The sequence below is a fragment of the Agelaius phoeniceus genome, chromosome 6 (assembly GCF_051311805.1).
Source record: "Agelaius phoeniceus isolate bAgePho1 chromosome 6, bAgePho1.hap1, whole genome shotgun sequence".
In the NCBI taxonomy this organism is placed as follows: Eukaryota; Metazoa; Chordata; class Aves; order Passeriformes; family Icteridae; genus Agelaius; species Agelaius phoeniceus.
In genome coordinates this window covers 16772572-16797459 of record NC_135270.1, presented here as the reverse complement: position 1 = coordinate 16797459, position 24888 = coordinate 16772572, and the positions used below count along the sequence as shown (strand labels likewise).

The window sequence follows — 24888 nt, the reverse complement described above, 5'->3', positions numbered from 1 at the left end:
CTCACGGCGCCGGGCAGCGCCGGGGCGGCACCGCGGCTCTCGGGGGTGCCCGGGGGAGCCCCGCACCGAGCCCCGCACCCGGCCGGGCACCGAGTCCCGGGCACGGCCCGAACAGGCTGCGAAATGTCGGCGCTGTGGTGCGCCCTGGGAGCTGTAGTCCCGCCGCTCAGCACCGCTTCGCCCCGCTCCCCGGCTCGCAAAATGTCCTCCGCCGAGGCAAGGCGGCCGCCTACAACTCCCAGGAGCCCCGAGAGAGGCGGAGCGGGGAGGTGCCGGGAGGCGCCGGCCTTTTCCGTGCCGCTCTCCCCGCCGGGAGTTGTGGTCCTGCCGCCGTTGTGGCCGCTCCGCGGAGCCTGGCAGGGACTCGGTGTCCCGGCGCCCCGCGGGCCGTGGGCGGAGGGGCAGAGGTGGGAAAGGCGGGCAAGGCGTGCGGCTGCTGTGGATGGTGTTGGGGCTGTGCGGTGTCGGGGTACGGGGGCTCCCCCTTCCATTTCCTCCCCTCCCTTCCCCGGCGGTTCGCACTGTGTGCCCGGGCGGGTGGCGGTGCCCGGGGTGCAGGGCCAGCGAGGGCCGCGTGTGGAGCGGGCGGTTCGCATCCAGCAGCATCCCGCGGCCCACGGGCAGCACGGCTGGGGCTGCACCGTGACCTTGCCCTCCGCGGGGCGAGTGCCCAGCGGCCGATGTTCTTTTCCCTGACCCTCTTCCCTGTTCCTTGGCGCGGGGCCCTGTGGATCCCTGTCCCGAGGGACTGTGTGGGCTTTGGTGCGGCGCTCTGTGCGCCGTGGTTTGCGGTGACTGAGGTGTCCGTCCCCCTCACAGGAGGCAGCAGGAAGACGCACAGAGTCTGTCTGAGCAACACCAGGATGGAGGAGCCCACTGGGAACCTTCCCTTCCGGAGAAACATCATCCTTCCCGAGTCGTGCTGTGGTTACGTCACCATAACAAACCTGTGAGTGGGTCTGGGGTGCTGTGAGGGCCAGCACGTTTGGACACTAACTTTGTTAAGGCTAAAACATTTCCTTAGGAGCAGAATTTCTCTTTTCTGTGTAAGTGCTCTCAGACAAAGATAGCCCTGATGAACACTTCTGTTGCCATCTGAAAACAGGCCTTTATTCAAGGCCTTTTCTGAGTTGTAGTTGTTACTTTTCATGTGTTGCAAAACTGAGCAGAAGGCTGTATCATTTTAAGAATATTTCCCGCTAGGGGTTACATGGAGGGCAGTGTTTTCAAAAGTAGATGTCAGATCCTTTCTGTTAAAGACAGCCAGACTTGACATGGAACATAGCACTCCTCAGAAGGTTCTCTCTGTTTTGTGCTTCATAACAATCTGGCCCTAACTTTCAACATGACCTTTCTTTGAAAACACAAGTCTCTGTTACCCATGGTATAATACTTAGCAGCATTTAATGTTTACAATGCATAACTATTATTATTGTATCTTAGCTGCATTTAATACTGTTTATTTAGTCCTTAGCACATGCAAATTACAGCTTGAATTTTTTTAAAACCTCCCTTCTGTTCTACAGGATAAAGTTGGCAGTGTGAATGTGGAGGCTGGGTAAATATAGTGGTGCCTGCGTTATTAGGCTGTGTGCTGTTCTTCTGCCAAAAATTCAATAATATCTACAGACTTTTATACCACCATGAGTTTGTGTCAGAATTAGAACCCAGTTCTGCAGCTTTGGATGATTCAGGGGGACAGAATTATTTTTAAAACTACATTTCCAGTATCATGATGGAAATGTTTGTTTTCTAGGGTGGCAGTGCTGAGATCTTTGGTGGCTTTAACTGACCCTCAGGAGGGGAAGCTGACTCAGTCTCAAGAGAAAGTGAGTGACTAACAGACTTTCCATGTCTGTTTACTGCATCGTTTCAGAAGAGCCTATAATTAGGTAGTCAAGCCTATTCTAATAATATGTTAGAGCTGTTTCCATAAGTCACGTGAGCTGAACCAAAATGTGTGTGTGCACCAGCTCTGTTTCCAATTGCCCAGCAAGTGGTAGCTTCATCATCAACCACCTGAATTCAGCAAGGTTCCCTTCAAGCAGGTGGCACTGTCAGGTATTCCAGCTGCTCCTGGAAGTCAGGCTTCAAATCACACTGTCATTTACTGACTGAAGGGCCAGCTCTTGCAGGCCTGTGGTTGCAATCTCTCCTCATTTCCATGTGTGAGCATGGCATGTGTGATTAGTTTTCTTAATCCAGTGGGATAGATTTCTTGAGCTGGCTGGTTTTCCAATTCCTGGAACGTAGCAATGACTTCAGAGCATGAAGCCAAAGGAGGGAGTGGAGCTTGTACTTTATGCCACATTAAAGCACACTTGAAACAGTGGCCCTGATATTTTTGTGGGTTTTCTGTCACTGATAGGGATCAGTGGTAGTGTCATTTGTAATAGGCAGAATGTGATGGGTATTGGAACAGCAGGTACAGAGCTAGTGCAATAAGGGTTGTACTGGCCAAGTAAAAGTGTGAGAAATTGGATGTGTTTTTGTGGATTTTTACAGTGTGAATAAACACAGGGTGTAATATGGAGAGCTCATTGCTGTCTCCTGGAAGATGTATAAGACAGCTTTGGGGGATTCAGATTAACTCAAGAGCTTTATGTTCATCTTTTAGTAATTGGACCTGATGTTACCTGTAAAGAAATTAGGTAGCATTACTTTCAATTACTTCATATTCTTGTATTCAGTCTTGTGTAAATCTTTAATTTTAATGTGCATTCATTCCTTAAATAATGTTTTCATTTGAAGCAAAATTGCTTGGGAATCCCTAAAGCACAGCTAACTGTTATATTGCAGTTATAATTACTTTGCATGACACAGAGTGATGGTCTCATTCTTGGTTCTCATTTCACAGTTAAGTTTTTATGCTCCTTTGTATTCTAGGCACTAAACTTGCTGGGTGTTTGGAAAAGTGTACTTAGAGTTGTTCCTGGGCCTACATCAAGGATCTCAGTGGAGTGACAGCTCGAAGATGGGAGACCAGGAGGCAGGTGAACCTTTTCTGGGGATAGTGGCTGATGGTGGCAGAGACTTTGAAGGAGCTCTGCCCTCAGACACGGTGTCGCTCAGTGATTCTGACTCCGATGACCTGGGGCTGGCGGGTGAAGCAGAAGTTGATACAATATCTCCTGAGGAGCCATCTGTAGATGAAGGGGATTTCAGATCAGGGGAGACACCCGACTCTTCAAACAGCGGTCACAGATCTCCTGTCCAGCCATTCCATCTGAAGGGCATGAGTTCTACGTTCTCTCTCCGTAGCCAGAGCATTTTTGATTGCCTGGAAGAGGCAGCCAAGCTGTCTGTGCCCTCAATGCCTGAAGATAATGTTGTTGATGGGAGGTTCAAGCGCCCATTGCCTCCGACCCCAGTTTCAGGTAACGCGGTCCCAGAAAACCTGGGAAGGCAAGCCAGAGCAGTGCAGGCTCCCAGAACCTCTCCTGCAGTGCCTGACTACGTGGCACACCCGGAGCGCTGGACCAAATACAGCCTGGAGGGAGTTTCAGAGTCCAGTGACAAGACCAACAGGGCAGTGGCCATGGAATTTCTAGGTGCTTTGAAGAAAAGAGGGGAGCAACAGAGCTCGGCTACCCAAGACAGCTACACCCCATCCTTCAACCAGGACCCTTCCAGCTGTGGAGCTGGGAGGATTGTCTTCACCAAACCAACTAAAAGAGGTGTTGATGGACTGGAAAAGAAAACATCAACAGGGGAGGATGATAAGAAACAGATGAAGACAGATCTGAAAGGAAAATCTCTTAAGAAGACTGATGACCTGAGGGAAGAGGATAAGGTTGAGCTGGGGCACTTAGACAGTGACAGTGGAAAGGCAGCAGAGGAGGAGGAGTGCATGATGGAAGGGGACCAGAACACAGAACATAAACCTGATGCAAGGCTTAGTGGTGCAGGTGAAGAGCCATCGCTGGGAACAGTTGGATTCCACTGCAGTAAGAAGAAGAGCAGGAAAAATTTCCGACCTAAAGTAGATGATGAAGGGGAGGAGGAAGAGTCCTGAAGGATGAAGCACACTGGAGACATCCCAGGACTTGTCTTGGTCATTTTTTTCCCTCTCTCTTTTTTTTTTTTTTCCCTTTCTGGTCTGAAAACCACACGGTAGCTTGTTGTTCAACAGTTTGCATCATAGCCACCAAGAATGTTTTATATTGTTAGAAATTAAGCTGCCTAAAATAAACTCCAGCCTTTTTGTTGATGAGAATTCCGTGGGCACAGGATAGTTGCATCCTGGCAGGATAGAATCGAGTGTGATACTCCAGAGCTGAAGTATCCAAAGAAACAGAAGTGTTAGCTAAACGGTTGCAGGGCTTCCTAGTAACTCCCAGTTTTGGAATTGCTCCCAAATCCTGTGGAATCCTGGAGAAAAGGTGATGAGCTCATTATGTAGAGATTTTTAAACTATGAAAATAAAACCTAGTCTTCCACTGGATGTGATTTCTTGTCGCCCTGTCCCAGGAAGGAAAGTCTTTTAAATTTTTTGTTTAAAACATTTCTGTCATTACCATTGAGGGTGAAAGCACAACAGTGCCCAGTGACATGATGTGAGGATCTGCACCTTTGTATGTCCTTTCCAGGAGGTGCTGCTTCCATACTGATTCTATATGTGGATTGGGGCATTTGTGGGAATCAGATATTTATACCAGAACTGGAGACTTTTTCCTATATGATACAATAAACTTTTGGTTGTAACTTGATTTCTTGTCTGAACCATGCTGAGTAATGCAGCTGTAGGAGTTTTACCAAACATTTTATTTGATTCCTAAACTGTCTTGAAAACCTTTTAAAGTGTTACTCTAACTTTGCCGTCTTGCTAACTTCTCCCTCAAGTCTTACAGATTCTAAACCTCACATTTTTAACATTTTCAATCATTTTACAATGTATAATCCCCTCATAGGATGAGTCATCTCATACAATGAATCACATTGTAGGGAATGTCAAATAGAGTGGGTTTTTTCCACAGTGCTAGTAAATTTAATAAATAAGGTTGAAAGATTAAATTTCTTTGAAAGGTTACATGATTTGAAACTCAAATTAGTTCAGGTCACTTCGGACTGACATTTTTTTGGTCATTATTCTAAATGAACAAATCCCAAGAGTAGTATTTACAACTGTGTAGTGAAAGATTAATTTTGAAGAGTTTGTGATATTTCTTGGTAGATTGTGCTTGCTCAAACTCTGAAGGATGTTTGAGGGGGTGACTTCATCTTAACAGTTATTAACTGGGAGGCCCAAATCACTTGGGCTTTGTGTTTGAACTGATGCATCATTTGGTAGAAGAAGCAGAAAACTGTGTAAAAGGAGCAGTTGTGCTCCATTTTTCTAAACTCACCTTCTAGTTTTCAGAGCAGAATGTATTTTCTCATGAGTATGCAGTTGAATGCACATTGCTTAGTGGGTCGTTGGTAAATACATTGGTTGTTCCAGTGCATGTGAGTGGACACACAGCAGGTCCCAATGGATAGATTTTGGGTTCCAGTGGATAATTAGTGATCACATTAAAATAGTAGCCATTTCAAAATGGAAACTGCTGCCAAGAGCAGGGAAGGCTTGTTGTGAGCTACCTGTTATTTCTTAACAAAAAAAATTGCAGTTCAGTAGTACCAACTTACTGGGTTTATGAGTTCTGCTTGCCCAGGGTGAGGAACAGGTAGGACTATCAAAATTCCATCACTGCTAATGGAGTCACAGGTCTGGGGCACAGCTGAATAAACTGGACAAATGCCTGTTTCATTAAGCCATCATAACAAGATTAATATCTGTTATTAAAAGGCTCATTTTTGTCAGAGCTGAGATTTATTTTTTTTTCCACCTCTGCTAACAGAAAGCTTTTGTGCAATCTACAATTACATTGCATAGAGACAATATTATACGTGTGAGGAAATGCAGTTGAAGTTTGTATCAGAGTCAGACATAGCCCAATACTTCCCCCTTCTGATGCTGTTTATATTATTCCAAAGAAATTTCCCCTTAGAGGATGGTATTGATATTTTAATGGTATATCTTGCAAAATTCTAATAAAGACAGTGAGTTTTTATATGCTAAAAATGTACAAGCCAGTTTAAGTGATGGAAAAAGCCACAACCAGCCCAGATTCTTAGACTGCACGATAATTCTTGGTACACATTCTTGTTTTAAAGTCTCTTAGGTGATTTCTTTTTCCCCCTGACCCTTGAGAAAGAAAAGTAAAATGAAATCAGATGCTTAGATGTAAAGGAGGTATTCCATGAGGTGTGATACATGGAGGCAAAGGCTCCTTTCCAGCAGGGGACTGGCAGCAGCTGTGATGAGGCATGGGACCAACAAAAACCAGGTGATTCCACTCTCTGAGGTTGAGTGAGGAGCCCTTAAGAAGGAATACCAGCAAAGGAATACCTCATAGGAGCCAGTGTGGGAAGAGAAGCTGGTGAGTGCAATTGTTTGAGAGTTGTAGGAGCTCCAGGAACTGCATGTTTTGTAATGTTTCAGTATTCAGGCCCTTTCCTTGGAAACTCTTTCTTGATTTCCTTGTTTTAAGCAGCTCGGGAGTACAAGCTTGATGTCTTGGCCAAGGAAGGAGCTTGTTTTTAAGTGCGTAAGTGACTGCCCTTCCAAAGGAGACTCCCTTGAACAGAGAAGTGTGGAATTTGGCAGTGGTGCTGGTGAATTGAGGGTGTGGTGGCTGGAGAACAAATGGTATTTAGAAAATAAGGTTGTAGAGTCACCCTGGAGGAGAAAGTTTTAATGCTGCTTGTGGAATGGTTTTGGAGAAAGGATTGAGTGCTATGGGAGCAGCAGGAAACAAAGCCCAGGAAATTGAAGGAGAAAGACCAAGAAATCCTTAGGAATGTCAGGCACTGATAGTGCTTAGTGTAGAGAGCTTGTTGTCCTTAGGCCTTCAAGAGATTAGGATTTTACTTGTAGAGTAGTTCAGTAGGACAGAAGGTTTAATGTGAAGAAATAGAATAAAATTTAATTCTCAATGTATCCAATGTCAGTCTCAAACTGATCTGCACGCTCTTCTCTTTCCCTTCTTTGTGGCAAAGGCGCTTCTGTGTTGGCACTCTTCACACCTAATAGGGTTGGAAAAGTCATGTACTCGTTTAAAAGCATTAGGACAAGGGGCACATAGTAGTAATTGCTTAAGCAACTTTAAAATGTTGAAAAAAAGACACTGTAGATTGTATTATTTTGCGTTCACTTAGTAAATGATAAACACAGGGTTATTTTTCAGCTATTTAAATTTCTGGTTTTTTATGCAGTTACAGTATCAAAATGTCTGGGAAGCCTGCTATGGGATGGAGTTGTTTTATTGGAATACTGATAATGAAGCAACTCACATAAGTGTTATATAAGCTTCTGACAGAATTAAATAAAGCTTGAGGTTAGCTCAAATCTGAGTGACTTGAGGTCCTGTCATGTTGTGGCTTTGAGTTTTCCAGCTACTTTTTTCCATGTAGTGTATACATACTCAGTTTATGGGTTTTGGAGGCTGTTTTGTGTGGTAGCATTAGGTTGATATTGAAATAGGTCATTAAGAAGGATATCCAAAATCTTTATTGTGTTGGATATCCTGCAGTGGCTGAGAACTAGCTTGTTCCTGTCTCTAATGATTAAAACTCCATGCAGTAGAGCCCTGGGACACAGGATATGATTCTTAACTGACAGCAATGGGTGCAGCTCTAAAGGCAAATGAATTCTGTTAATTAAAAAAATAATAGGAGACTTGCTCAGTTTTTATTTTTAATGATTATTGCTATGCATTTTAAATATTTTTGCAGTACTTCTGTAGGATTATCTCATGGACTCAAGAAACCCCCAAGGCAATCCTCTGTTGCAAATAGATACTTGTTCATGTGTTTGAACTGGTAGAGATTATTCTAACTCACCCTGAGTGACAGTCCTTGCCCCAAAGCTTTAAAATGTATTTTACAAAAGGTAATTTTTTCACTCTGAACTAAGAATATTTTGTTCCCTGTTTATATTCCCATTACCTCTAGGAAGCTCCTTATGGGGTTATTTTCCGATCTTATTTTTCCACCTTGCATTTTTAAGCTACATTGTTCAGCTGTATTAATTAGCTTTTCCATGATTGTTTTCAGTACTTACATGTGTAGTTTGGAGCTGGTTGAGTGCACAAGAGGTTGGTTTTGGTTAAAACCTCTGCCATGGAGGAGATAACAGCTGTACAGTAGCAAATCTACAAAGTAGGTAGTGATTAAATACCTGCTCTCTTTTGTGAGGATATTGCAAGACCTGAAGCTGGCACAAACATAATAAAGCATTCCTTGTGTGTTTCTGTTGGACCTGTATAGCCTGACTTTTTTCAGGAAGCCATAAAAGGGATAAGAAGGGAGCAGGAAACTGTAGCAGGAGTATTAAGATAAAGAATTTTCAGTGAGGCCAAAATTATACAGGAGAGTCGCAGAGATAAAGAAAACAATAAGAGTTGTGGTACATAGCAGGTGGTTTAACATTTTCAGGCCGTGTAAGAAATGTTGTTTGTTTATATTGTGAGGGTTTGTCATCAAAAGCTCGAGACAGAATTTCCTGCTATTATTTGGATTTCATAATTGTATGTTGGACACTTCCCTTTTGAGAGTTGGTACTTGGTATCTTACGAAAATTAGATGTACAAGAAGATTAGGTCAGATCAGACAGAATGTGTGTATTTTCCAAGCTGACATTAAAAAAAAAAAAAAAAGGAAATATTAGAAGGACAAGAAGGGGGGGAGAGGGGAGAAGATGAAGCATTTCATTCCAGAAGCATCCTTATCAAAGGAAATAAACACTCTCAAGTAAACTACCAAAGAGAGCAAGAAATGTTGTATTCCCTTTTCTCCTTTCTAAAGGAGTGTAGACATTTTTCTTTACATACATTTATCACCAGAAAGCAATAAGGAAAGTGAAACCATAATATAGATCTGGTTTTCTGTCCCTTTATCCCTACCTAGGGTCTGCCAAACCACCATTAAATGAGAGAAAGATGATGAAATTCTAAAGCTGATATAAATGCCTAGAAAATACTACTTACCTGGGCTTCCAGAACTTTAAATCGTTTTTCTTGTTCTTTCAATCCACTAAGATACTTAGACAAATTCTCCACCCTGTGGAAACAAAGCAAACACCTTGAGCAAAAAGGAGAGGCTTCAGAAGAAATCATAAAGCACAAACCATGTCTAACTTTACCCATGGCCCTTCACTGCAGCTCTGTGCTGCTTAGACATCCCACAGCCCCCTAAAAGTTTTTTCCTTTTAAGGTGTTCACAGAAGTATTTTTTTGGGCAGAACAGCATCTCTGGAACACTCTCATGCACCTGTTGCCCAGGGACTCACAACTGACAGGTCAAGGCAGCTATTCAGCTTCTGGTGAGGGCCACGTAGCCTCAGTTGCTGTGGAAATCAAGGGCAGGAGAAAGGAGCTGCTCTGTCTTTTGAGCCACTTGTCTTTCCTACCTGGAAACATCAGTACCCAATGGAAACTGGTCCTGGTATGAGAACTGAGGCCACAACAGAGAAAAGCCACTTAAAATTTTTGCAAACTTTCATTTCTGGAAGCTGGCTTGACAGTCCAATCCCTTTTTTCCCTGCGGTCCAGAGGGATTGCTTAAGGAACTTCCACGTGGTGCCTCCAAATTGCTGAATTATCCCCATGCTTTCTGCATCCTTCACCTGTTCTCCCATCAGTTCCTTATTCCCAGCATCTGATTCCTCATAGGGTTGGCAAATCCCTCTCTGGTTTCTCCTAGCTACTCTTTCAGTTTCCCTCTCACAGGCAATGTTCCAGTCCCATCTGTGTGAAAGATCTGCTGCTGGGTGGGTCTAATGCATTTTGACATTGGTTCAGTGCAGCCAAAGTTCAAACAATCAATTCCTGAGGGTTTCCTAAGATTTCAAAACCACACTGCTACCACTTAAGAGCAAAAATAAAAGCCATGGGGGTAGTGGTGTTCATCTGAACCTCTTCCAGTCTTTCTCTTGCTCTGCTATACCTGAAATACTGTGAAGCCAGATGGATTCTCACTTTTCCCCTCCAATAACTTCACCTACATCGTACCATCTTTATTATATATATATATATATATGTAATTTATATATCCTTTATTATATAAAGGACATAGTACCCTTTGCTTGGAAGCAATTGCATGTACATTTATTGCATTATCTCAACTTAGGTTCTCACTCCTGGGGTTTGTCAGTGATCTGCTTATGAGAATCAAGTTTAAACCTATATAGGCATTCTAAATTATTATGAATTAAGGTCTTTGTGAATTAGAGGGAGAGGAGTATTTTCCAAGAATGGAAGTATGGTGTTCTGGTCTCCAGCTATTCTATGAGTTGGAAGCTTATTTTGAAAAAAAGCAGACAGCACAGGAACATTTCCATGGAACTTTCTTACTATGGTGACTTTCACACCCCTTGCACCTCTGTTTGAAGTCTGTTTTATTTTAAGAGAAAGCAGCTGGAATATGTGTTAAAAGCTTCTTTAAGGAGTGCTTTTCTGTCTTAGATGTTTCTGTTCTCCATGCATATAACTACTTTGTGTCTCACTTAAAGGTTTAAACCTCTGAATAATAATCTAGGACGTATACTTTATCAGACTAAACTAATTCAAGTGATATTTCTAGTGGGGAAATATAGAGAGGTACACATATGGAAACCCAGTCCCATGCCATAAAGGCATAAGTATTTGTTCTTCTGCATCTGTGGCTAATTCAAGGTATCTTAAACTTCCATTCAAAAGTCTGTGTTGCATTCCTACAGGGGATAAAATTATGTGTACTGCAGTCTAGCAAACAAAATGTTTGCCCACCATTTTCTTCATGAATAAGATTTTCATTGAGCTTGACCACAGATTTGGCTGGAACTTGCAGGTCTATAATTGTTCATACTTCAGGAGTGACACTCTAACATTGTAGTGATGCTGGCCTCTCACATTTTTTCATGGACTGTGTGTTTCCTAACTGCATTCCAGTTGGACCCTTTATATAAGCTTTACAAGAACTTCAATGCTGGACTCAGTGAAAGCTTAAGGTTTGCAAGTTACTCTTCCTGTGGGTCAGGATAACTTACTTATTAGATGTGGCCTTCAGCCTTTCTTCATTGCTTTCTTTCTTTTCTTGCTCAAGGTTTACGAGATAATGTTCTTTTTGTACCAGCTCCCATGTTACGATTTTTTGATCAAGGCCCACTGGAAGATCTCTTTCTGTAGGAAAAATAAGATAAGAATTATATTTTACCCCTTTTTTTCTGATACTAGTAGTGAAAAGCTGCTATGCTAAAGGAGGACGTTTTTTTAGGGTTAATAATTGCTAAAACTCAGAAGCAAGTGAAACAACTATTCCTTAAACCTTAAATTGTTAAATCTTCCGAAATCAAATGCCTATAACCCATTCTATATTGCTACCTTTGTTGTAATAACTATGCAACAAGAAATGCGCTGTGGGAAACTGTTCATAGTTTAAATTATAAACCTTAATTTTTTGTTTGTATTCTCCTGGCACTCTTTGTTAAAAATAAATTGTGACTCTCAGCTTAAGGAAATCCATCTCGCTCTGCTGTTTTGTGTATGCACCATGTCCTTGGAGAGAGTCAGGCTCTACAGTTGCTTGATTGCATTTGTTAACAACTCACCCAGGTGTTTTTTCTTTTGTTCCATTTTGTTGAAGAGCCTTCCGAGAACCAGAGTAATGTGGTTGATAATTATAAATGGTGGTGCTAAGGCAGGCCGGCCATGGTATTCAACAATCAGGTTGTAGCGCTGCACTTTCCAGAAGATGTCTGTGTTGCCCTGGACAACTTGAAAAGTGTAACTGTAATTTGGGGGGGGGGGGGAGGAATAAAACATGTAACTCTTTTCACCACAACAAGTTAAAGATGAATAAAACAAAATTTAGTCCTGTATTTGCTTTAAAAAAGGAACAGCAAGGTCAGCAAGTAGTGTTAATTTAATCTAAAGTTTGCACAAATTCTTAGATATTACAAGAATTGCAGTTGCAGTCTTCAAATGTTGAAAGATACATTTGTTTTGTTTGGCTTTTTTTTTTTTTTTTAAGAAAGATAATTCTACTTTTCTCAGGAAAGATCAGCAAACATGCCACATCAGTTCTTCAACCAAATGAATCATTATTAACTGTGTTGACAACAAGCATTTCCCTGATGTGCAAATCATCCACTTTAAAGCCTGTAAAGCCTGCCAAGTTTATGGCTGCTGTGCACCTGCAGATTTGTGGTTCCACACAGCCAGGGACTCGGACCCTTCTGTGCATGTTTAATTGAATTTTTAGCAGTAAAAGAGGCTTCTTTTCTCCTTGTCTCCCATGCGACTAGAGTAAGGATGATGAAAGCTTTAGAGCTGTCTGATCACAGGATTCTGCCTACCAACCCCCAAGTAATATTCATTAGGAAAATGACAAGTGTATTTTAAAAGGAATAGCCAGCAGTGAGGTAGAAGATGTGGGCATCCACTTAAGGCTTTGCAGCCTCTGTCCTAATACATAGTGAAATCCCTCTTGCCTGAACATAGCAATCAGGAGGTTCATGAGGAGGACGTTTGTGACCAGCAGGAAGATGACCAGCAGGAGTATGACGAGCCAGTTGGCATAGCTGTTGGGGCAGGATGGTGTGTTCTCCTGCAGAATCTGCAGGGGGTTAAATGTGCAATTCCTGGGATATGTTCGTGAGGCTGCAAAGGAAGATGGAAGAAAAAATATAGTTATGGCAAATCCTAGTGTGTTTCTTTCCTTGGTTTTGTGGAAGTGTAATCGTGTTGTGTACATAAAAGGACATTGGATTGTTGTGCAAGGTATTTGCAGCCCTAGGACTCTGCAGACCTCCACAACCTGGCTGCTCATTTAGTGGCAAGATGTCTGTCACCGCTGGCTTTGTAGTAGTGTTCATCATAAAAGGGCTGGATCCTTTCTAGACTATTTTTGAGTTCTCAGAATCAAACCTCCTCTGAGTTTGTGTTCCCCCACATCCTTGTGTCCTCATGCCTGGCACGTAGGTTGGAAGAGAAAACTCAGTAAAAGCTGGGAAGGGGATTGGTTCCTCATTCTTAATTTAAAGTGCTTTGTGTATCTGAGGTTGAGGTTAGGATGAAGGTCTGGTTCTACTGCATCAGACTAGAGGCCCAGTGCTGTATTCTGTCTCCAGCTATGAATTAAACCCACAAGTTTAGAGTAGCATAATGATATTTACTTTTTTTCCCTCCTTTTTTTCCCTGTAATCATTTTCCCTGGTGCTACAGATAACCCCCTGGTTACATTCATTAGAGCATGTGGTTATATCAGAGCTCACCAAGCTGGGGTTTCTTTCACCAAGGGCACTAGCTTATACTTATCTACACTGAATTTCATTCGATGACTCAGCACTCATGAGGCTCCTCTGCCTCTCTTAGGTGTCAGTTTTTGTCTTTGCTACCCAGTGATGTAGTTTTGTCAGCAAATTTTGTCCTCCTCATTACCCCTCTCCCTTTCTATATATTTCATAAAGATGTTAAACAGAACAAGCCCCAGAGGGCCCTAGGACAAATTAATCCCTTCTGGAAATTGCCCATGTAATTGGTTCTTTTTTCCTCTGTTACTCTTAACCAGTTATTTACCTAGGTAGAGGCACCCACTGGAGTTTCAGGGGAGAGAAATGCACCTTTCTAGGGAATGCTTTGCCTGACTTTTTGGCAAATGAGTTGAATTATATTCCAGAAATATTTGTTTCTTTCCAATTACTTTAATGGAAATAGGGGTGACTGATTGTGCTGTACATGCTTACAGCATAGATACTTAAAATGGACATGAATCACTTTCCTCTCTTGTGTCATTCAGGTGTTTTGGCTTTTCAAAGACATGCTTTTTCTTACTAAGCACAGTGAGCATGAGAGAATGCTTACTAGTTTGCTTCTGTCTATGGCTTTTTTGGGCTCTATTTTATATTGCTCCAAGTTTGACTCCCACTTCATTATTGCTGTGAGATTTAGCACTGGCTAAAGGCTGTGGTGTTACTGCAGACTTCCCTGGGAGGTGGGTGACCTGTTCTGTATTTTACTTGCTTACCTATCAGAAATGTTGTCTTTGAACTTCTATGTCTAATTATTTCAGTGTCTTGTGATTATTTTAATGTTGTTTTGTTTGCAATGCTGCACATAAGCAATTACTAGCTTTATTTGATTTGGGCAGCTTCATCTCCAGAGTAAATAAATGCTCTGGAGTAATTTTATTTTAAAACATGTTTGCTTATGGGCAGAGCAGTACTGCTTTAACACGGTTGCATTAAACTACTGCCAAAATGTGTGGAGGTGCTGTTATTTATTATTTGAGTTTACAGAGGGTTATCTGGGTCTAGGGTAAACTGAAAGGAAATGGATTGAAATGAAAGCAGGTATTCCAGCCTTTAAAACTGCAAATCCTTGTGTATTTCTGAGAGCTTATCTAAACAGGGCCAGCCCTTACGCTCTAATGTAGCTCCACAATGCCCAATATCTCTTTGCAAATACACTATTTGTGTGACAGTAATGTGTAAGCTTTGGCCTGCAGGACAGAGATTTTAAAAAAGCAAAATTAAAAAAGGGCAATACTTGGAAAGAACTCCATGCTCTCATCAGAAGTGTACATTCAAAAATGGCCAAGTTAGGGGGAAAGAAGTTTCCTCACTGTCTATTTCATCCAGTGGGATCTGGCCAAATATCTGAAGGTAGGGACGATAAAGAACCCTTCTGAATATCCATTCCACTCGGCTGTCATCGGGATGGAGCAGAGCTTGCGTTGTCACACCATAGGCAATGAGCCACACGCTCAAGAAAAACAGAAAGAAGAAAACATCCTTCATCTACAAAACAGAGAGGGAGGGGAGAAAAGGAGGGGCAGTGACTGTGATAGCATAGTCAAGGAACAGTAGTCTTTCTGTATGAATATGGCTCAAATAATTCTGTTTCTTTACAAGCTTGTTTAGGTTAAAGGAGAGGGAATAGGATACAGTTCCATGCACAGAATTCCTCATCTGACCTTGCTGTTACCATATTGTCCTTGGCCTGTAGTAAGCATTCTTTGATAGCTCATTTAGATAAAGCCACATTTTAAACTAAAATCTTGCTTTCCAATAATCAAACATATAGAAATGAAACACATTTTAAGTGACTGTCAGATTTTATCTTTTAAGTGCATATTTTCTGTGAGCTATCTCAGTACCATGGACTGCTTTCCTGTGAATTACAAGAGTTCTGCTGCAGCAGAGAATCCTGGTAGCAGTCAGTACTCATTGATGTAGTACTGAGCCACTGATACAGCAGGCAGTGAAGGCTGCAAGGATCAGGTTCCTTCTGTCTTCAGTTTTCAAGCTAAGTGATGCATCTGAAAGATTCTTTTTGGGGCTTCCTGCTTTTAAACATTGTGTTTCTCCACAGAAGCACAAGTAATTGAATCCTAAAACACTTACTTAAAAAAAAATCTAATATGAATATCAAGTGCAATAATTTTTCCCTGGTGGAAGAGGAACACTTCATCCTCTCCCCATCTGATCTGACAGAGTTCATTAGGGACTGTAGATTCCTTTCAATTAGATTATTGGATTGTACAGTTACCCAAAAGCAGAGGCATTTCAGAGCTCCAGGATGTTACTTGGAGTTCTGATAAGAAACATCATCTCTAAGCCAGGCAAGACAGAGTTGATGTCTGACTTCCATTAATCTTTTTTGTTTTCTGGATGATCTAAAATTTAGGAATGCTGCAGGGCTGTAATGGTATCATGGTGATGGGAGAGTGGTGACAAGTCTGGAACTATTTTTTTTCCAATCTGCAGTCTCTCTGGAAATGAGTATTTTTCTGGAATTTTAGCAATTACCAGACCTGTTTCAGCAAATCTGTAGCAAGGGTATAAAGGGGAAAGACAGTAAGAGACCATCTGGGATTGCTTCTCTCTAAAATAAGGGAGATGTTTTTGCTTGAACACCCTTGAACCCTTCAGGCAGGTTTCATTTACTGAGGTAACCTTCACTGTTTCTTCCTTTGATGTAAGATTCAACACTGAAATACCAAAGCTGGGGCATTGTGTTGGCTTGGGTGGGGCGAAGATGAAAGGTCCCTGGCAGGGCTTTTTCTAGGCTGCTATTTATGTTCTTGTTTGCATCTTTCCAGCCCCAGTGTTATCTTGCAGGACTTCAGGTGCCAGCAGAGTGGGCACAGGTAGGACTTGTTCAAGGCCCTGGTTTAGCCTGGCAGGCAGCAAAGGAAGGGTTAGGAGCTGTAGCTCTGACTTCTTCTCTCACAATAGAAGTCTGTAGTGCCATAAGCTAGATAATGAAGAAGGACAAATATTTATTTGCCATTTACCCTTTTGCTAGTCCAACCAAATGTCATCTTAGAGTTCCAGTTATTGCATTTGTAGACAAATCCAAATAGCTTGGTAGTTATGTTTATTCAATGTATAGGCTTGTTTAGACTGTAGAGCTTTTACTGAGTTCTGCTGTGAGTTACAAATCAAATATTTGTAGATTCTGTAATGGTACTTACAATTAGATGAACTCTATTAATCAGTTAGCATGAGCTAACTGACCTGGAGGATTAACATGCCTAAATAAAAAGCTATTTCAACATACTAATGCATACCCAAGCACAGTAACTGTAACCCCAATGTTGTGTTTCTTGCAAGAGAGCAGTAATAAATAACAATATTTCATCAACATCTTCCAACATCTGCTCACAAAGTAGTAATATGTTTTCATTGTAACAGGAAGCTAAAAAGTACAAGTAAGAATAACTCCTGTAGGGAACTTGTAGCTATCCCTTTTCATTGATTTCCACCCCCCCACTTGCTGTAAAAAACATGATTTGTTTTCCCAAGTCATGTATTGGAAGCCCTGCCCTTCTGTACATGTCCTGTCATCTGCCTGAGGTCTTTGCCCTGGGTTCACACAGCTTAGGAAGTAGGAGGAATAGCAGAAAGGCAAAGACTGCTCTTTGTTAGCCAGATCTGAGGATAAATTATTAGGTAAAATACAAGGATTAGGAAATTGGGACCAGTTTACTGCACTACAGAGGTGTGTGAAAGGATCTACTTCATACATTCCATCTATAATAGAACACAGGATCATGCAAAATGACAAGCCTTAAAAATGTAAAATAAAGACAGATTATAAAGTTATTTCCTTTCTAAAGACAAGATTTCCTACTCTCCATTTCTTAGAAGGCACAAGTATTTATCTGAGACAAACTGCACACTTACCATCCTTTCCACAATTATGATCTTTGGTCCAAGTTGTTTATGAATTGCAAAAATATGGATAAGTCTAAGTGTAAACACCATAAAATCAATGGCGAGTATTGTACGGCCAGCTTGAAAAGTTGAGTTCAGCATCCTGCAGAAGACATGGAATGAAATATCAGCTCTCAGCAAGTACTGCTCATGTCTGTGGAGTGATGAGAAATAACCAAAAGATGCAGGAACACTCTTTTCTCTCTCTTGGCTTCAATGAGATTTATTAACAAATAATGAAAAATAAGATACTTTGAATAAAAGGGATTTCAGAAAACAAACAAAGCAGAGCTTTTCAGTACATGTGTTTGAATATATCAATTTTAGAGGCTCCTACTGCAGAAGCACATCTCAAAGCCTGTAAAAATGAATGTTAGAGCCTGTCCTCTCATGCACGTGAGACTCAGCTGTCAGTTGATATACACAGCCCTTGCTACTGAGGCAAATATATACCTGCAGATCACCCCAATTATGAAGAGGAATATGGTCACCATATCACATTTATTCCAGTTATCCTCCACATACACTTTAAACTTTTTCATTAAATTTGTGTCTTCATCTGTATAGAAACTCTGAAAAAGAGAAATAACCATTGGTGTTGATAGCTTTCCACTTTCACCATTTCCTTCTGGGTTTTAACATAATACCTGTTGCCTTTTTCTCTTTCATTGCAAAGAGCAAAAACAAATTATGAGTGTAATAAGGGGAAAAAAAGCAGTTAAACAACACAGCTTCCAGTCAGAGTTCAGTTTCTAGGCGTTGCTATGAACAGATTTGGCATTTCTCTGCTGGAATTGTCAGTGAAGGCACATTTGATTATCTAGGCAAGGAGCTGGCTTTCTTAATTGGGTTTTAGCCTGGCAGCCTTCATGTTTTACAGGTTTATAATGAAATGTTCTTTGATCCAGATATTTCCATGTCCTTCTCTGTTAATGGTCTTGCTGCATAATTTCAAGTAAATTGTGACAAACTTTCCTGTCTCTTTTGCTTAAATAATGAACACCTACTGGTTCTTCCAGAGTAAGTGATTGTAACTGCTTTTTTTTTGTATCTAAAGAGAAGAGCTTTGTGCAACTCACAGTTGCAACACACTTGCACCAGTGTTATTGTTTCAGTTTTTAAACTGAGGACTTTCCAAAACCAGTAATAGGAGACTAATGGAGGAGGGCTTTTGGGGGTTGGTGGTTTTGTTTGGTTAGGTGTTTTTTAAGAAAAGCAAGCCCAAAAGAGATCTGCTAATATTTTGAGTTGAAAATTATTTTAGGAAAAGCCACAAACAAACTGAATTCATTTACTTGTAATTTTTTAAACAGTCCCCAACGGGGAAGAATCTCCAAAAAGGATGTAGAGCTGTCTGCTGTGTTTCTAGGTATAGAATATAACTTCCAACTTATATCATTTGTGGTGGGAGGACCTAGTTCTGTGGAGGGAAATCAGAGAGGGACTTTACAAAGCAGAGAATATCTGAATGCTGGCAGCCCACTTGACTTGGCTGAGGCTGCAGTAGGATGAAAAAACAGAGGTAGAGATGTAGGTTTATATGGTGGAGGAAGAGCTTGCTCTGGGAGAGAGCAGGGAGATGTTCAGGATAAGGTAAGTTCTGTGTTGTTCTGTGCACCTGACACTTGAAATGTCCAAGCCTGTACAGTTGTACAGATTGTAAATCTATTGCAAGTATTGCAGGAGCTTTTGCTGTGTTGGCACTGAGGTGATGCTGGTTACTCACCTGTCGGATCTCTTCCAAGACAAGGGTAAACACCCAGAAGTAGAGCACAATTTCTTTAACAGATGGACCCTGAGGTGGAGGTGGTTTAAAGTCCAGTAAAAGGACATAAGTAAATAGAAAGAGAAAAGCAAAGTACATGATAACATTCCCCATAAACACAGTTACAGGGGCACTCCAGAATTTTCTCCATCGGGTAAATATGAATGTTGCCCATGCTGTGTTTGCAGAAGGGTTCTCTTTTTCCAGTGTGTCATTTCCTCTGCAAACCAAAAAGAATACATGCTTGGTGACAATCTCCTAAAATTAGTTCATGGGAATAGGCTCAACATTATTCTATATAAAGCTTCTTGTAAGATAGTAACAGGCAGATGCTGGGACTGGCCAAGGGGGAAGGCTGTATAAGTCAGAGCAATCATATTACCATAGCAGAAATACTTCAAATCAAAAAGAAGGTTTTGAAAAAAAAAAGTCATATCAGAATTATATGAGCGTGTTTATTATTTCATTTTAGTTGTATTAATTTTATTTGTTAACTTCATTGTGTTCTGCATGGACTGCAAATGCACAAGGAGAGGAGGGAGGGTAATTGGCCTTTATAAACCTAAATAATAGGAAAGAAAAGAAAATGGCCAATGAATTTTGTGAGTCAGCTCTTAATTATTTTGGCTGTAAAATTTCTTGCAGTGTTTGTCTGTGGAAGTTCTTGTTGTTGCTGTGACTTTGAACTTCTGACCCACTCTCTAAGTGCTGGATCGTATTAAACCTGTGTTTCTTGACTATCCTGGCTGGAATCTGATAGACCCACTGAGGAATACCTCGCTGCTTTGCATAACTGGCATCTTGCCCTTTGTGATTAAATTAGAGTAAGTTGCAAAATAGTAATATAGAAGCCTTTTAGCAAAAAGAGTTGACCTCATAAAATATGTACTAAGGTAGTCTTTGAGTGGTGTGGAATGATGCAAGTATTTTGGTAACTGAAGGGAAATTTGACCTGTACACTTACAGCTGTTTTGCTGTGTTTTGGAACATGAGGTGGTATCTATTTGCAATGGAAAATATCCTGTACAGAAAAGGCAAGTTTGATAGCAATTTGATCTTTGTGTGAGGATTTGTTTCCACATAAAATGCTCTCCTGTGTAAGCTAGGAATGTTATTGGACCTTTAATTTTGTGATTCTTACTCTGAGAAGTTTGATCTCCAACAAAGGATGTGCACACTAGGGTATGTTTTCAATTTCACCTCACAGAAAATAAACAATGACTCTTCACTGGTTTTTAATTTCCTCTGACAATCTTGCTAATTATTAAATACATTTGTTACAAGGGAGAAGTTCTCTTTGTGGCCAATGTTTTCTATATGCCTGATTCTGTACGACCTCTCAATTTATGACATGATGAGATACATTCCCATGGTAACAGGCTAATATCATAAACAGATAATTGCAGCTTTACTGTAAGATGCTGAAATAGATCTGGGATGGAGAGAGCCTCTTTGTTAAAATAAATTGCTAGGATAATAGCAATTGGAACATGGAATATAATGACCAAACCATGCTGCACTCAGGATATGGAAGTGCTTTATGATATTGCTTACAAATAGCTCCCAAGAGGCAGATGCTTTTACACCTATTTTATAGGTTAGGGAGGGAGAGAGAAGAACTAATGATTTTCTCCAATATACTAGCAGTTAAATTCCAGAGGTAAAAATAGAACCTAATAACTCTGACTTGGTCCAGGACTTTCTACTGCAGCTGATGCTTCCTCTCTACCACTGTTCACATATTTCTGGAGTTCTCTTTAAATCATGGTAAAACTAAGAGCCTATTTAGCACTATTTAGCCATTAAGATGACTTTGTGCCCATCAAAAGTCTGCTTATTTTGACTTAAGTCCTTGTGTCTCCCAGGTTTTGGTGATAGGTGTGTAGTAGAGGTATAGCGGAGATTCTGTTTTGAATCAAAGATCTATGACTGACCACAAGCAACTGACAAAACCTTTATGCTCAGTTACCCATTTGTGTGATACTCCCTCCAACTCATAAGGTTCCTTGGGGCTCATCTGCTAAAATATACATTAAGAGCATGAGAAGCTGACTCTATGTAAAATTCCCTGGTACTGATGGGTGTAAGTACACCTTTGTAAGAACATATGCAGTGATGCAAGGTTTTGCTGAGAACCTTCTTTCTGCTCAGCTCAGTAATCTGATAACTTTCTAAAATCCACTGGGTATTAGCCATCATGAGCTGATGGGAATGTCAGGGAATGCTATTTGATTCCCAAGTAAATTCCTTGTTCTTTGTTCTTAATTTCTTGTGGAAATTACCTGCTCAGAAAAACTTAACTGGTATCTCCTTAAAGCAGTGCTATATCCCTGTTTATTTTCCTATACTCCTTTTAGAGAGCAACAACAGCAGTAATCAAGGGCACAGCAATAATCAAAGGGCACTTCCTGAGGAGTAATGACTTTCTTGGCCCTTCAGCTGCTCCTTAGAGCATTAACTGATGATCTAAGGATGATGGTCACTAATATACAAGAAGTGTCCTGTTCTTTGACTGTTGTCATAAAAGCTACATTAGCTGATGGCTTTAAACTTACCTATCTTCTTCCTTGGACAAAAACAGAGTCCTCTCTGAATCCAAACTGTCCAGCTCTCTGAATGGCTCTGGCTCATTCTTTGATTGTTTTTCTTCACTGCAAGGAAAAAAACTCATTAATTAAAAGATGGTGCTTAGGCATTTTTCAGTATTGAATTGGCATTGATACAGAACTGCTAGCATGTACTTATTTTGGATCTGCTCTGCTGGGAGCTATTGGACATAAACTTTCTCTTTACAAATTCTGTTTATTTTTGAGGAGGCTGAAGTCACCCACAAAATTCAGAGAAGTCATAATTGGTGTGCTTCACAAAAATGGAGCAGGATGCTCAGTTTCCTGAAAATAGTTAGGATTTGAGCGGAAGTAAACCCCTCAGTCAGTCTTAGAAGAGAATTGCTCAATGCTCCATTCCTAGTTACTCTTAGTAGCAATTAAGAAGAGAAATGCCAGAAGTAGTAGGGGACATGTGACAGTTCTTGCATTTCCAAGGAAAGGAAGCAAAAATATGGAAATTTGGAAAGGATTGCTTTGATTATGTATAATAATTCAAACCTTTTCATGAAAACTTTGACAAAATATCACATTACATGACTTTGTGTATGTGGCAGCCTGAAGATCATCTTTAGTGATACTGGCAGAAAGCAAATCTTAAATCAGCATTGCCAAACAAGTTTTCCTCTTGCTTTTTATGTAGTTTGAGTTAAGAAACATGTATTTCATAATAACATGTCATTTCATATTGCTAATTCTTATGATTTTTATATGATTCTCTGAATGTTTGAGGTTTTCCTAAAGTTTCAGATCCATAATTTTTACGACCACCTGAGCAGCTTGGCTACTCTTTTTTTCTTTTCTGTTTTTTAATTTTATTTAGTTGATTGTTTTTTGTAGTACAGGGTGTTTTGTTCTGTTTTCTTGATGTTTATAGTGCATGGACCCTTTTCAAGAAAATCTAAGATTGTAAGGCACTGAATTTGAAAATCTTAATTGATTTTGATAGACTGATTATTTAATGTCAGTTCCATGGTTTTAAGCTTGACTTATGGTTATCAAGGCTTGTGGCTGATAACACTGCTTTGTGATGGCTGTTTTCCTTGGATAAGATACTGAGGTTTGAGCCAAGCATCTCCAAATCTAAAACCAAATTGTGCTACAGCTGCAGATATTCTACACATTGCTGTGTAGAATCTGGAGCTGACAGAATTCCAACAAGCTTTCCTGTGAACTGTGCAAAATAGAATGATCTCTGTGAAACCATGGCATTGATCTTTCAAGTATCTAACTGGACATACAAATCACTCAGCCCCATAGAAAAATTAGGTGATGCTACTGTTATAATCACTTTGGGAAGAAATTTTGAGTCTGAATATTTTTTATGGCTTATTTTTCATCACTTACTTATTTACTGCTTGCACCCAAATAGTTATGTTTGTACCTGAATGATATTAAATTGGTGTAGATTAGGAAAGGACACCAGAATGCACAGATTAACTTGAGGATCTGTGTGCTTGTAGACATGTCTCCCCACCATATTTTTGTCAGGAAGGCCTGAAAGTCAAGAAGAGAAGAGGTGGCTTTAATATCACAAAAAGATACTTGCAGATGAAGTACACCTATGTTCAGTGGCTCCTAAAACAGTGAATTCTCTGAAAACCTCACCACTTCAGAGCAAACAGGTTCTCTGTGTGTCCTTCTGCAGATGTGGAGTATGCAAAGAGTTATTTTGAGACCAGTGGAAAGAACAGCAAGCCAAATGGAATTAAGCAACATCTGTAGTACTAAGGAAGCCCAAGTCAGGCACTGGGAGATAAAAGCAGCATCACTCTTAATTTAGCTTTGTGTATGCAGAGAGAAGGCAGGTTGTGAGAGCAAAGCTGAATAGTAATTTAATTTAACTTTTATCAGTGAGCTCTCTCTTGAATCTGAACAAAGAGTTACCTCACATCTTGGAGCAGCTTCATTATGCCCCAGGCAGATTTATAGTGCTTTTCTGATGCTTCTCTGTGAGCAAGAAAGGAATAAAAAGCAAAAAAGCACACAATGGATTAAGGGCTAAACCTTCTCCTCAGCACACTGGTCTGTGTGCCAGCTGGATGAGGGGTGGGGAAAGGGGAATTGTGCTGCTTTGGCAAGGACATGGTATGATGTCCTTTTTGTCTGTTGCTAGGGGGAGAGAAGAGTCCCTTCACTGAAAAATGGTTCTCAGGGGAATACATTCATTGGGGTTGCTCTCCTGTGCCCAGCTTAAGGGCCTGAGGGCATGTAAAACTTACCTGGACACCATCATGTGCAAAGAAAGACTTTGCATCTGCTTCTGTGGCTAGCTGAAGGCACGTGGTTTTGTTCCAGTACTGATTTTTCCTCACCAACAGAGCAAATGCTCTCTCCTCACTGTTGTGGTAGCATTCACTAAACAGTTCTGCCATATGAAGGAAACACAGATAAAAAATGTATCTCTTGGGTGATCCTCTTACACTTTGAAGGATGAGTTGTCATGCTGCCCTCACTTTCCTGAACAGACTAAAGAAGATAAGCAGCCCAGCTTTGTCTTGTAGACAACAAATCCTTCATTTTGAGGCAGAGCTACTTGACATAAAATAATATTAGACTTGGTGGAGTGTTATGGCATAATTGTTTCCAGAGAAACTGGTCCTGGAGCTTAGAAACCAGGATAAATTTAATGAGTCAAAAAAAAAAAAAATCAAGATGTTCTCTCTAGACAAGATCTGACTTCTCGTGTCTGTTCCATTCTACTGATTCACTTGATTATCTCAGTACCTTTCCCAAGCCAGCCTATACCTTGCTACACTGTGAGGCTGGGCAAGAAGGTCAAGTGCACTTAAAATTATGTATAGACATCTTTTCTAGTAGATGTGGTATTTATCATTCTTAAAGAAAGTTTGCTTTGCATAGTCCAGGCCAGAAATTAAAACTGAGGATCTGATATAATACTTATCAAAGCTGAGAAGCAGAAGTTCTGTGTATTGGATTAGGCCTCATAATTCCATGGCTAAATTACTCAAGCCCTGTGATTATATGAGAATTTCATTTTTAATTTTTGTAAATAATAATGGCCCAGTGAGAAAAAGGGAAAATGTGATCTCTGTGTAAATAATGCAGCAATGCCCGCATGAGCCTTCGGCTGCTTGATGAACTGCCTCAAAGGAAGAGGAGCCCCTGTGTTTGTTTCCATGTGGGGCACATTTTAAAGCCCTCTCCTCAGAGCAGTGAAGGTGTGGATTGGACTGAAGTCAGATCAGCAGAGGAGCTTGTGTGCAGACATCTGTTCCTATAGCAAGCTGAGGGGCGAGGGCTCAGCATTCCAGCATTGC

The 24888-nt window shown here is 40.8% G+C and overlaps 2 protein-coding genes across 5 annotated transcripts in view; one reads left to right on the top strand and one right to left on the bottom strand.

The window, feature by feature from the left end:
* Positions 1–296: 296 nt before the first annotated feature.
* TSSC4 (tumor suppressing subtransferable candidate 4) lies at positions 297–4709 on the top strand. Of its 4 annotated transcripts, none has more exons than XM_054634737.2 (4): positions 297–407; positions 820–949; positions 1757–1829; positions 2887–4709. In XM_054634737.2, the coding sequence occupies exon 4, from the start codon at positions 2975–2977 to the stop codon at positions 4013–4015; it is 1041 nt and encodes a 346-aa protein (XP_054490712.2). In that variant the 5' UTR covers positions 297–407; positions 820–949; positions 1757–1829; positions 2887–2974; the 3' UTR covers positions 4016–4709. The 4 variants fall into 4 exon arrangements, with proteins under 4 accessions (XP_054490712.2, XP_077036035.1, XP_054490713.2 ...); XM_077179920.1 differs by having other exon boundaries at positions 337–356; XM_054634738.2 differs by having other exon boundaries at positions 401–469.
* Positions 4710–6964: 2255 nt separating this feature from the next.
* Positions 6965–24888, bottom strand: part of TRPM5 (transient receptor potential cation channel subfamily M member 5) — a 35673-nt gene continuing 17749 nt past the window's right edge. The window contains exons 12-24 of the mRNA XM_054634733.2: positions 23830–23975; positions 22992–23104; positions 21557–21652; positions 18963–19221; positions 17690–17808; positions 17207–17339; positions 14641–14815; positions 12509–12677; positions 11627–11805; positions 11066–11198; positions 9027–9099; positions 8102–8192; positions 6965–7065 (exon numbers count right to left, since the gene is read on the bottom strand). Coding sequence (XP_054490708.2) covers positions 6965–7065; positions 8102–8192; positions 9027–9099; positions 11066–11198; positions 11627–11805; positions 12509–12677; positions 14641–14815; positions 17207–17339; positions 17690–17808; positions 18963–19221; positions 21557–21652; positions 22992–23104; positions 23830–23975 — 1787 coding nt within the window. The remainder of the gene's footprint in view (positions 7066–8101; positions 8193–9026; positions 9100–11065; positions 11199–11626; positions 11806–12508; positions 12678–14640; positions 14816–17206; positions 17340–17689; positions 17809–18962; positions 19222–21556; positions 21653–22991; positions 23105–23829; positions 23976–24888) is intronic.

Bases quoted from the DNA above. Each gene is read 5' to 3' on its own strand.
- TSSC4 (XM_054634737.2), top strand. From the start codon at position 2,975: ATGGGAGACCAGGAGGCAGGTGAACCTTTTCTGGGGATAGTGGCTGAT.